Source organism: Medicago sativa, chromosome 7 (genome assembly GCF_051527215.1).
Source record: "Medicago sativa cultivar Bolivia chromosome 7, Bolivia_mono, whole genome shotgun sequence".
Classification (NCBI taxonomy): domain Eukaryota; kingdom Viridiplantae; phylum Streptophyta; class Magnoliopsida; order Fabales; family Fabaceae; genus Medicago; species Medicago sativa.
In genome coordinates this window covers 15,036,183-15,049,049 of record NC_140755.1, presented here as the reverse complement: position 1 = coordinate 15,049,049, position 12,867 = coordinate 15,036,183, and the positions used below count along the sequence as shown (strand labels likewise).

The 12,867-nt window shown below is 32.6% G+C and overlaps 1 protein-coding gene and 1 pseudogene across 4 annotated transcripts in view; one reads left to right on the top strand and one right to left on the bottom strand.

Annotated features, from left to right (window-relative positions):
- Positions 1-3,210: 3,210 nt before the first annotated feature.
- Positions 3,211-8,612, bottom strand: LOC146904510 (putative disease resistance protein At1g50180; annotated as a pseudogene).
- The window catches only part of LOC146904509 (receptor-like protein kinase ANXUR2), a 25,661-nt gene continuing 20,424 nt past the window's right edge, over positions 7,631-12,867 (top strand). For 2 of the 4 annotated variants that reach the window (XM_085727958.1, XM_085727961.1), the window contains exons 1-2: positions 7,631-7,821; positions 8,956-9,592. In XM_085727958.1, coding sequence (XP_085584084.1) covers positions 8,974-9,592 — 619 coding nt within the window. In that variant the 5' untranslated portion in view covers positions 7,631-7,821; positions 8,956-8,973. Of the gene's footprint in view, positions 7,822-8,898; positions 9,593-12,867 lie in introns of all 4 variants that reach the window. The other 2 variants (XM_085727959.1, XM_085727962.1) reach the window with 1 other exon arrangement.

Genomic DNA, 12,867 nt, shown 5'->3' with positions numbered 1-12,867 from the left:
TAAGAAGCATGTTGGGCCAATGAGGAGAGAGATTAGATATTAGGAGTCTTAAAGTGGACATTACTTGTCATGATATATGTAGGGTTTGACAAGCCCAATGATTTCAGGGAAGTACTATTGAATAAGTCATAATGTGTGTCATTAAGGGTAAGTCCAGCGTTGAATAGCCTATAAGGAGTAGGCCAACTTTGAATTGTCCATAAGGGCATAATTAACTTTGAACTGTCCTTAAGGACATAGCCAACTTTAAATAATTAATTAATAAGGACTAGACTAATCTTGAGTTGTTTTGTCATGCATAACATCGTAGTGTTTTGTCACTATTTCATTATTTGAGATAATTGTGTTGATGGCTGACTTCCAAATCCAATGAATTTTATTGTTCATGAATCTGGCTTGGTTTCTAGTGTACCATTTAGAGTGAATGATGTTAATTATGCTAGCTTTAATGACCATTTTGCATTGCTGAGTGAATCTTCTGTTACAAATGCTCAAAATGTCCTCTTCAGAGTTAACATGTAGGGAAATGTTCAAGATGCTAGCAAGCCAAATCCAGATTTTCGAAGCAAAAGGACAGAAAAGGAAAAGATGAGAAGATGACTCATCAGAAGCTGAACAAAGACTGCGCATGGAAGCCATGATGAAGCCTCTATGCTTAAGTTTGTCATCGTTGGGATTTTATCTTGCATCAATCTCCAAGCAAGCATAGATTTGGAAGGAGGGATATCTGATGACCAAATGACTTTAGCCCATCTGGGATATCTGATTTGGAAGCTTCTTTAAATAGGCTTACCTTTAAAGATTGGGACCCCTAGATAAATAAAAGGTAAAGTTCCAATATTGAAACCCAACAAGTTGACAAAAGAGGCTAACCTGTCTAAGATATGGAGCCAGAGTAAATGGTTGGTTTGGAGGGACTAATTACTTGTCCAGAACAAAGAACATAGTCAGTGAATAGGTCTCTTAGAGCTTTAATACAGCCTTTACAGAATATCTTTAGTTCCAATAAACAACAATTTTTTTTTTTTTTGGTTAAGAATGATCTAAAAAACAAATAATTTAAATTCTACCAAGGTACTAGCCATTACAATATTAAATTGAGATAATAGTCACTTTGGTCCCTGAATGTGTAGCAAGTAGTCATAATAGTCCTTCAATGTATCAAAATTCTAAAATAGTCCCTGATTGTCCACTTTGTTAGTCAAAATAGTCCTTAACGCTTAAATGATCCCTTAATACTCACAATAACTCTTTTTATATAGGACTAAAATGACAATAAGTAAGTACGTATAAGGACTAATATGATAATAAGTAAGTCTATTGAAGGACTAATATGACAATATTAACGAAATATTTTAATATCAAGGACTATTTTGACTAACAAAATGCACACTCAGGGACTATTTTGAAATTTCGATACATTGAGGGACTATTGTGACTATTCGTTCCTCATTCAGGGACTAAAGTGACTATTTCCCCTATTAAATATTATGAATTGATTTTGCATGAATCAATTAACAATGAGAAGCCTTTTAAATATATATCAGACATCCGCATATGTAAGATTTAATAATTAAAGAAACGACAAAAGCACTTTATCATGAATTTTAAATTAAAAAACAAATTTTGAATATTATGTAAATCACACAAAAAAAATTGATGTTCTCTCATTATCATAAGTAAACATGACTCTTTGAATTATGCATTTTAATCACAAATAATACCACCAACTATATGCGTGAACCACCAACAAATCTTACAAAGAATATATCTTCTTAATTCTTCATGTATTATATATTACTCTTTGAGTCATGCATGTCATGTGAAAATAAATATTATATATTAGAAATATAAAGTCATTCTAAATTAAACCGATATTACATTTATATATCTATTATTTGTCAAATAAATCCTTTAAAAAAATCAAATAAATGTGTAAATACTTATATAAAAATTTAAAATGTTAATTATTCTTTTTGTCTAACATTTGTCTTCATCTATAATAAAAATTATCTATTAACATATGCTATTTTATAAAATTTATCTATTAACATATACTATTCTTAAAAATTTAGTGGTCTTGTAAATATTTATATATGATATATATCTTACTAAAAAGAATACATGATTCTCCTTTAAGTATGGGGCTCTAAGAGGTCTCTCATCCTGGCCGTTCTAAGAGTAAACCATAGTCGAAACAAAACTCTGTCAAAATAACTTTATTTTCATTATATGACATAAGAAGATCATAAAACTTAAGAGAATATCAACAATAATCAACAACATTGACAACATGTGTTTCCTACTAATTTGTTTGATTAGATGATATTAAAAATATGTGGGAAACTCGAGGGTGGGAGGAGTAAAAGGTCACATGTATAAGGAAGAAATATAAGATACTCTGAAGGTAACATTAGTATAAGATTAATAGAGGATCAAATGAATTTTACACATGGTCTTGTTAAAGGATTTTATTGGGCTAACGTACTCTTAGAATACATTTTTAGACCATACTAAGTGAGTAAAGTCTCCCGCTTATAAATACATTTTTAGACCATATTTCATCTAACGTAAAACTCTCAACACCGGCTAAGCATATATAACCGACCTTCCTAGTGTGGAAATTTTTTCAATACATAAAAAATGCAGAAAATATACTGCTAACTTTACCCCAATTTATAAGACCCTTTGACGTTTTTTAAGCTTGTACAAAAAATTGTAGTGTGTTTAATATGTATAAATGCATTTAGTATTGAGTTTTCATTTTCCAAAACAAATTAATAAAATTAAGGGTCATGTTAACTTGTGCCCTAAGGGCACATGTTAAGGAACCCAAAAAGAGCAACTTTGCATTGGAAAACATGATATTTTAACTTTTTAAAAGTTGACTACACGACTTTTAATGCGTATATTTCTATAATGAATTCCTTAACATGTGCCCTTGAGGGCACAAGTTAACATTTGCCTAAAATTAATTAAGAGATATATTTAGAAAAAATAATAGATGCATCTAAAAATTTAGAGGATCTTCATATTTATGGGCAAAAAAGTCTTCTAAAGGGTTCTTATTATTAGGGAAAAACAAAGTAATAAAATACATCAGATATAGTCAAATGAAAATAGAATTTTGGGAAAGTGACTTGTACCTGTTTTTTTTTTTTTTTTTTTGAGCGACTTGTACCTGTTCTTTGATGATTTCAAATTGCATGTCTAGTTTAAAAACATAATGGATGGAACATGTTGAACTTTGTTGTAATCCTCTTCAGGAATTCCAAGCATGTTCTTGAATGATTTAGGTATCCATTTAATCTCTAACTCCCTTAGTCCATAGGAACCCTCTTTAACTTGGTGCAATCAGATATGCTCAATCTACAAAGATAAGGCATGGCTTACCACCAACTCTTCTAAATTATGAAAGTCACGGATCAATAAAACTTCTAATTTAGGAAAACCATTTGTTGAGCATGCCATTTTCTTTCCAACAAACATTTGCCAACAACTTAGGTACTTCAAATTAGGAAGTCTCTCTAAGGTTACCATTGGATCTTCCACAAGCTTACCACCTCACAGAGTTAATTTGAAAGTTGTGGACGAAATAGTTGAGCTTCTGAAAAACTTTCAATTCTTGCCTCTACATGTAGTTTGTGAAGTGAAGGACAGCCTAACTGCAATTTTTGGACATCCACTGCTTGATGAGGGAATGAAAGCAACTTATTTTTTAAGCACAATGATTCTAAACACTCCAATTTTTTATCGAACAAACTGAAACTTACGACGAAGTTTTGAAAATACCTTGGATCGTTCAATACCAATTTTCTAAGCTTTTTTCAATTTGAATAAATCTTTTGCCTCATATTGATTGGCTAGAAAATTTAATAGTGTTTGCAAGTCGATAAGAGTGTCAAGTTGCAAGATGCCGGAAACATCTCTACTCCATTTTGGAAGATATAAATGCCTCAAATTTTTCAACTTGCATAATATGTTTGGAATTTCTACTATCGAATCCAAACTTAGTTCATCAATGGTTTGCAAATTTAGGCTCTGTAAATTCACTAAATTTCCTAGTGAAGATGGAAGAATTTGTATCTGAGTGTTTTAAGACTCTAAAACCAGCATAATAGATTTCCAATTTCTTTACAATGATTGTCCCTTTAACCCTTAACTCCTTCAACATCTAGACTCTTAATAATTTGAATTTGTCAAAAACACATTTAACTGGTGCTTCCAATTTTCCACTTTACGTATTTTGTCATGAACATATATAAGAGATCTAAGGTATTGACTAACCTGCTCATCAGATGGAATCAATTTATCAACATTTTTATCCAACAAGAGAGAAACCCTACGAACTTCGGTTACTTCTTTTGATTAGATGATGATAATGATGATACATGATTAATGCTATTCTTTTGTTGCGAAATACCAATAGCATTGAGAAAATGCTCCTTTCTAGCCTTTGACAATCCCATTTCATGCATCAAATTATGGAGTCGGAAGTTTTTAATCTTTCCGATAGATTCTATTTCACCAACCTTAATCATGCAACGACTAACTAAAATATCTAGGTAGTAGCGCTCAACGACATCCTCCATTGTTTCATTCCTTTCAAATCCTTCGGCTATCCACAACTGAATTAGTTTATTTTTTGGCATCTCAAATTGTTCGGGAAATTGGCTCAAATAGAGGAAACACAGTTTTAGTTTGTAAGGCAAGTCGTGATAACTTAATTCATATACCTCTATTAATCTCAATTGCCTCGATTTCCTCTCCTCTTATTAGGTATGAGGTTATATGATTGTGTATTATTTCCCACTCACCGAGAGTTTCCTTTGTAGCCAAAAGCCCTCGAAGTACCATGATAGCCAAAGATAGACCAGCACATTTTTCAACCATATCTTTTCCCAATCTTTCAAACTCATTGCAAATACTTAGTTCTACAAATGGTATATATATGATAATAATCAAGTTAAACTATTAATAGTACTATAAATAAGCATGCATGAACTATTCCTTGAGGAATTTGCAGAAATATAAACAAGAGGTTTCGATAATTTAAGTGATACTTTGGATTCTTTATGCAAATGCATGGGAGCACAATCCTTCTTCTCTCATTTAATAATCAATATATAAATTAAACCCAATTTATTTAAGGAAGACTCGGTATTTCATGTAAGTGTAACATGTATTAAACTTATTACTCAAGTTCCTTGTTCTCAAATACATGGTTATGCTAAGAACAACTACTGCTAACGTTTTAATAAAAATAGAGAATCTCTACTATTAACATAGCATGTAATGCCTTGTTAAAAAAAACATAGCATGTAATGCATGAACTAGTATATACCCCAATTTCAGCTTATTATTTACAGTGCTCTAGCAAATATTTGTTTTCTTTGAACCGCTTCCTCAACATGATTTATTGATGGAGAAAGGAGTAAGAGAAAATTAATGTCAAGCCTGAAGACTAGAAAGAAATCTATTACTAGAATCCTTCGGAAACTATTCAATAGAAAAATAACTACGAGAGAAGTCTACGACTATTCCATCTCAAACCCAACTTAGTCAAAGGAAGATTACGTATTTCCTGTTATGTTAACTAAACTATTTACTTATGTTTCTTGTTCTCAAATCAATCAGTAGATGTACTAAGAACAACTGTTGCTACCCTCAAACATAATTTTCTACTACTAGTTATTTTCCATAAATGATAAATATATTCTCAAGATAAAAGTATTTTACCTGGATAATCCTTTGCTGAAAAAGCTATGTTTTGAAACAACGCCCAACTATCTACTGCATTTAAGAACTCTAGTTCATGAAGCATGCCTTTGGGATTTACATGTGATGAGATGCCTTTATCGCGTGCTGTAAAAATAATCTTACTCTTCATATTTTTTGATGGAAAGGCTGGACTTAAAGTATCACATGTATCATTACTCCTTATGTTATCCAAGATGATCAAACACATTTTCTCTTGTTGAAGATTATACAACTTGTTAGTTAATTCTTCATGTCTCATGTTCCTAACCTCATCTCTATCCTTTTTGGAAGAAGAAGGAATACGTTGGAGTAAATTCCCTCCCAAACCTCTCTTTTCCTGCACTGTTCAGATATATAAGCCCATGCAAAACACTCAAAGTGGCATCTAATGGAGCTAGAATGGTAAACCTTTTTAGCAAGTGTTGTTTTGCCTAGACCACCCATTCCACAAATATAAACTTTTTTACATTGGTGATCTTGATTTAATAGCCATTTCACAACTTGCTTTTTGTTGTCATCTAACCCTACGATGAAGTCGTCCACCACGTGAGGATAAGACCATTTTAATTGTCTTTTTAGCTCAAATGAAAAGTGTAATTCTTCATTGCCTCTTGTTGCAGTCAAACCATATGTTTGTAATCTTTTTGTAAGGTTAGCTATTTGACAATTAATTACTATAATCCTTTTTCCAATCTTGTGAATATGCCATAATTTATAGCCAGGATTCAATGCACTTGTAAGTGCAAGTTCGATGGCATAATTCTCAATCAGATTCTTATTTACATCGTAAGCTATTTTTCTAATTTCTGATATCAAATTCTTCATAGTCTCACCACCTTCATCTTGCTTTCTATCAACATCTCTTAAGAAGCATTTCATCCTCTTTAGTTCAACTTGCAACGTTTTTATTTGGTCACTTACCCCATATAAAAGTTTTGCCTCTACAATTAGTGGGTCACGAAGCTTTTCAATTGTAAATGACACAACTGACTCAATCGTTATGATTATTTTGTCACCTACAGAAAAGTTCTAATAAGGTATGCTTTGATTAAACCTGACATGGTCACTTTGATTAAGATTTGAATATTGAACAAGCATATTTTCCACATGACAACTACTCAGATGTACATAATAACTAAGCCTACATTGCATCATGAAACATGAATGCTTTCAATGAAGGAGGGGTGGTGGTACTAAATACATCATATAATTGAAATAAAAGATGTAAAACAAGGGAACAGGATTGCTTTGGAGACTTTAAATAAACTATTGGTGAACAGGATTTTTGTGCATTTAAAATACTAAGACCTATAATTATTTTCAAATAGGTGCACCGCAATTGCAATACCAAGAACATTTTCATTGTGTACAATGTTTATGTTATTGCCAATTATAAAATATTCTTCGATATTAAATTGGATTTCAAAGGAAAATGATTCAAAGGATATTTCACTTGAACATAATTAGACAATAGATTTTTAGCAAACAATAGATTTAAAGTCTTATAAATTGTTCAAAATTTATCTTTAATTCAGTTGATAGTATTGAAATTCTTAAATGATGAGAAATAACAATAAAAGAAAATATGAGAAAAAAATGAGACCAAAATTTATCTTTACGTGTTTAATTCAGGTGATAAAGATATAAATCGTATATGTAAAAAAATGATGTTTGAGCTTCAAATCTGTCATTTATTCACAATAAAAGATGAAATGTTAGATATCAAATTAAGGATTTACTTTCATTTACATTTTTAATTTATTAGCTGTGAATAGATGATTGGATGTGGCCGAAAATGAGTTGTTCAGGTAAGAATTTTTCTCCCCTCCTTAAGAAATGGGACCACTTCGTTGAAGAATGCAAGAGTAACATACACAAACAAATGAAGTCAAAGTAGAAAGCTAAAGCTTGTTCGTTTTTGCTTTCTTCTTCCATTTTTTGCTCGAAGATGCATAAATGAATAAGGAAGTTTTATTTCATCAATTAATTAATTTCATTGGTTGAACTAAATATGGAGCTGCTGATCAATGAAGATAAGCACTTCAGGATTTATTGATCCAGGTAAAATTTCATTTTATATAAATTCTAGTTTATTTGATGTTTTCTTCAATTTTGTAACTATAGTACATATACGGCTAAAAAATGTACTATTTAATTATGATGATATAAAAGTGAGACTAAAGATTCTGGTTCCTGTTGAAAGTCTTGTGCGCACTAGCCCAACACATGAATTGTTAGCTCCTGGACTATGAAGCACATATAATCCTTGGATTAGGTGGGTCCTAGTGTCAGATACGTATCGTGTCCGACATCGACACGACACTGACACATATGATTATATGATTACATTGAATTGTGTAATTTTCTCAAATTATTATCGGTGTCAACCTGTCCATGTCTGAGTTTGTGCTTCACAACTCTGGCGGATTCGAACATGAGATCTAGAGAGGAACACACTCCAAGGTCCCTGTAATGATCACAACAAAACACAGAAAATGAGAGAATAGCATTATTTTAAGAAGAATCTAACAGAAATCATTAAGAGAAACCACTGGATTAAATATCATACAACAATTTACTGGTATGGTTGATATGCTTAAGATGTTAAAACAAGAAACTAAAACATAAATATAGAAATTCCATTATTTACCTGCAACATAATTCACTTAACATCTGGTTTTTGCTTTTGTTTATTTCCACCAACACTTTTTGATGCCCAATTTCAGCGTAGTTGTATGTTTCTAAGAAACTTACCTGAAATACATGGGAAGGATATCATTATGCACAGATAGAGATGTCAACAGGACGAGGCAGTAGAGTGTTTGCCTGCACCCTGTCCCTGTTCGCCACATTAATCTTTGTCACGTTCCCTACCTCAGATTTTTTTCCGATCCCTGTCTTTGAGAACCAAAAGATATTTGGCTTGTAGAAATTGTTTAGCTATGCATTAAGTGGACTTGTGGTATTGGAAAATTGATCAGTTTTAGCTTAGAAAATGGTTTGATACATACAATCTTGCCAATGATAAAGTTTTTTCCAATTTCTTTCCATCATTTTACTTCTTAGTTCAATTATATGATGCATTTACAACCACCTATTATTCTCTAAAAGGAATTAATATTTGATGATGCAATGTAGGCATGGTTGTTAAGTACATTTGAATCCGAACCTTTATTATCATTGGCCATCAAACAGAACTCTAACGTGGGAAATATGCTTGTAAAATATTCAAAGCTTAAAAGTCCTTCCAAGAAACAATATCCAACAGTTATAGAAGAGCTATGCCATGAATTTTCTCTGGAAGATCTTAAGAAATCTACCAATAACTTTGACGAACATCGAAGAATAGGGTTAACAAAATACAGTATAGCTTACAAAGGTTATCTCAAACATAATGGTGAAACTGATTATCCAATAGCAGTTAAACGGATGATAAATATATTTAATGAATGGAAGTTCAAGAAGGAAATTGAACTCAACTGCCAGCTTCATCACCCAAATTTAACGTCTTTTATAGGATTCTGTGACCACAAGTATGAGAAAATTCTTGTGTATGAGTACATGTCCAATGGCTCTCTCTATGACCACTTACTTTCGAGGGATATGGAATCATTGTCATGGAAGAAAAGGCTAGAAATATGCATTGGAGCTGCAAAAGGACTACACTACCTTCACACTCGAGCAAAGCGCGCAATTTTTCACTGTGACATAAAGCCTCAAACCATTCTTTTAGATAAGAATATGGTACCAAAACTCTCGCATCTTGGATTTTCCTTACAAGGGAAGCTTCCTAACTCAAATCCAAAACCAATTGAAGTCAACATGCTTAATGGTGAGTTAATTTCTTTTATTTTTGGAGTAAACACTCAAATTAGTTGTAGACTTCTGGTTGAAATTGTTGTGTATTATTTGCATGGCGACAAGTTTTACTTTTTATTAACTCTTTTTTTAACTCTAATCTCTTTATAATATAGGATATGATTTGAGTCTGGTAGTGCCTGAAATCTCAACGTAGTTGCGATTTCAAATTTCACAAATGATGTCTTTGAACGGCATTGGCCCTTTTTTAAAAAAATATATAAGATATGAGTTTTAATCAGTACACTTCCTCACACTCAATACTATTGGACTTGGTGTGCAAAGTATGTTTTCAAATTGGTTCTAGTTCGTATTTATAAAATAAAATATAATGTATACGGGCGCAACTTTGTAGGACTTGGGTTTTTTCAATAACAATGATATAACTTTGACATGTTAGTCCCTATTCCCTAAATGCCCTGGTTTTGTCATAAAGAGGCATGTTCTAATATTTCCATTCCAGAGCACTAGTTATGAAATGATTTTTTGCATAACTTTGTCAGGAACTAATTTTGGCCTTCACTCTTATTTTAATAGCTTGGCTGCAGATAAATAATTTCACCTTTACTCTTATTTTTATAACTTGGCTGCAGATAATTAGTATATGCAACTTTGTCAGGAATTCATTTTGGCCTTCACTCATATTTTTATCAGAATAAAGACTTATTTTGGTCTCTCACAATTTGTTTGCGGCCAATTCATTTCCTGACAAAACATGATATGATATTAGTCCCTGACATTTGTCATACCCTAATTTTGGACCTAAAAATACTAACTCAATTCCTTTTTTTTCTTGCATTATAAGTCATTTGAACTGTCTCTGATCAATGGCATCTTTCTCTGCATTCTATTTCAATGTTATTTGCAAAATTCACATGGAAGGGCATTTTAGTCATTTCCTGTGTCAAAATTTCTCTCAGTCTTTCAAAATTTTGTTTAAAGTCCTTTTCAGATAAGTTTGAATAAATCTTTGATTCATTCCATGTCAGAATCCATTTCAAAAAAATTACATTTGAAGTCATCTTAGGTCAGTTTTGCCCCTAGGGGCATTTTAGTCTTTTCAAGTGTCAAGACTCTGTTCAAATCTTAAAAATTGTCTCTGAGTCTTTCAAGTTGGTTTAAATAAACTGTTGTTTCATTTCTCTGTTAAAAATCCATTTTAAATTTGCATCTGAGTCATTTTCAGTCGTTTTAGCCCCAGGGGCATTTTGGTCATTTCACACGAAATTTCGGCAGAGAGGTACTTTAAAGTACCTCATTTAGGCCATTGGTTTGTTTTAGTCCGTTGTGTGTTTTTTATTGGTTTCACTTTACGTTTAGTCAAGTTTACCAATTTTATTCCAATTTTATTAATTTTCCTTTTAGTCCACAAATTTTTAGTAATTGCATTTTCGTCCCTCTATCTCATTTTCATTTCTTTTTAAGTTTTTATTCGAATTTTAGTCAAGTTTTTTTGTTTTAAAGTTTGTTAGTCAATTGCAAATTGGTCCTTTGATGTTTAGGAATTGCAGATCAGTCCTTCAAGGCCAAAAGTCCAGGTTCCAGTCCAAACAAGTCAAGAAACACGTGGCAGCTTGCCACTGGCTCACAAGTACACATGTCAGCTATAAATACAACACATCAGCATCACAGAGCCAAGGATTCATTGCCAACTCACAAAAAAAAACTGACACCATTCATTTCCACGCGCCCACGCGCCACCCTAACAAAAACTCTAACAAACTTTTTCAGCCTTTGAATCACCGTAACAAACACAAAACTACACCAATTCTTTGCAAATTCGACACAGAACTATCACAAATTCACCAATCCATTGCCAAATACACGAAAATCAATACAAGTTTCTGAGAATCAAGATCAAAAAATTGCAATTCATCGAAAAGGTTTTCGGATTCAACAAACTCTCAGGGATTACTTGCGTAATCTTCATCATCGAGCTTGTTTCCCTGCAATTCAAGCACAGATTCATCACTGGAGTGACAAATCGTGCGATCACAGGGATAAAGGAAGAGAGAAGAAGGGAAATCGAAGCAAAATCAGACCAGTTCGAAGAAGAAGAAGATCAACACCGATTTATTTTCGGTTTCGAAGCTTACCAAAAGGATCTGAAGCTCGCAAGGATCCACTTGTTCAAATCTCCAAGTAATTCAGGTAAAAACACAAAGAAACCTTCTCATATTCATCATCGAAGCTTCGTATTGAAAGATGAACGGTGAATTCAATTGAAAACTTGAAAAAATTCGAACAAGTTGAAAACTGAAACCCTAAGACACAAGATCATGAAAATTCACCGGTTACCTTTCAATTCAGAATGCAAATTCATCATTAACAAATCAATTAGGGTTTCAGTTCCAAAAATCTCCAGAAATCCGAAACGTTTCGAATTGGTGAGAGTTTGAGATTAAATCCGTTCGAATCAACGAGTTCAAATCACTTCGAACAATTTTCCATCAAAAACAACAAGTTCAAACTATTTCGAACGATTTCCTGTCAAAAATATCAAAATCGAAGCAGTTCGAACAGTTTCTTTCAAGAAACTTCAAGATCGAAGTGTTCCGAATACTTTTCTGCGAAAAACTACAAGTTCGAAATGGTTTGAACAACATCTTTCAAAAAATCACAAAGTTCGAAACGGTTTGAGCAACATCCTTCAAAAATCACAAGATCGAAACGTTCTGTGTCAGATCCATGCTAGTTTGTGGCTTAGTTCATAGTTTATAATTCAAGAATCATGAGGATGAATGAAAACGATGAAGAGGGAACGAGAGAGTATGAGAGAGTCTGAAGAAGTGAGAGAGAAAACTAGGGTTAGAATGATTTTGAACCGGTCTCCCTGCTTTTATACTGGAGTGAACCGGATTGGTTCAGTCAGACCGGTCTGGTTCACTCCTAAAACCTGAATGCCCACCGTCTAATCCAGGATTGGGTACCTGGGTCAATCTGACGGTCTGTGTTGTTCCCTGTGACCCAGGATCCGCTTGAGTTTGGGTTTGGGCCTTAAGCCCGTTCATTTTCTGTGTTTTGCATACTTTGTGCTATTTTCTTACCATTGTTTGATAATCACACCCCTACCATGTCTTGAATGTTAAAAAAAAATTCTCAAAATTCTGTAAAGACTGCTTGGTTTTTTTTTTGTGATGTTTTTGCACCAAAAAACTTCAAAAAAAAATATATACTGTTTTTTTTTTGTGTTTAACTTATGAATCCTATGTTGAAAAAACTTGTGGAAATGAACATGATTTTTTTGAT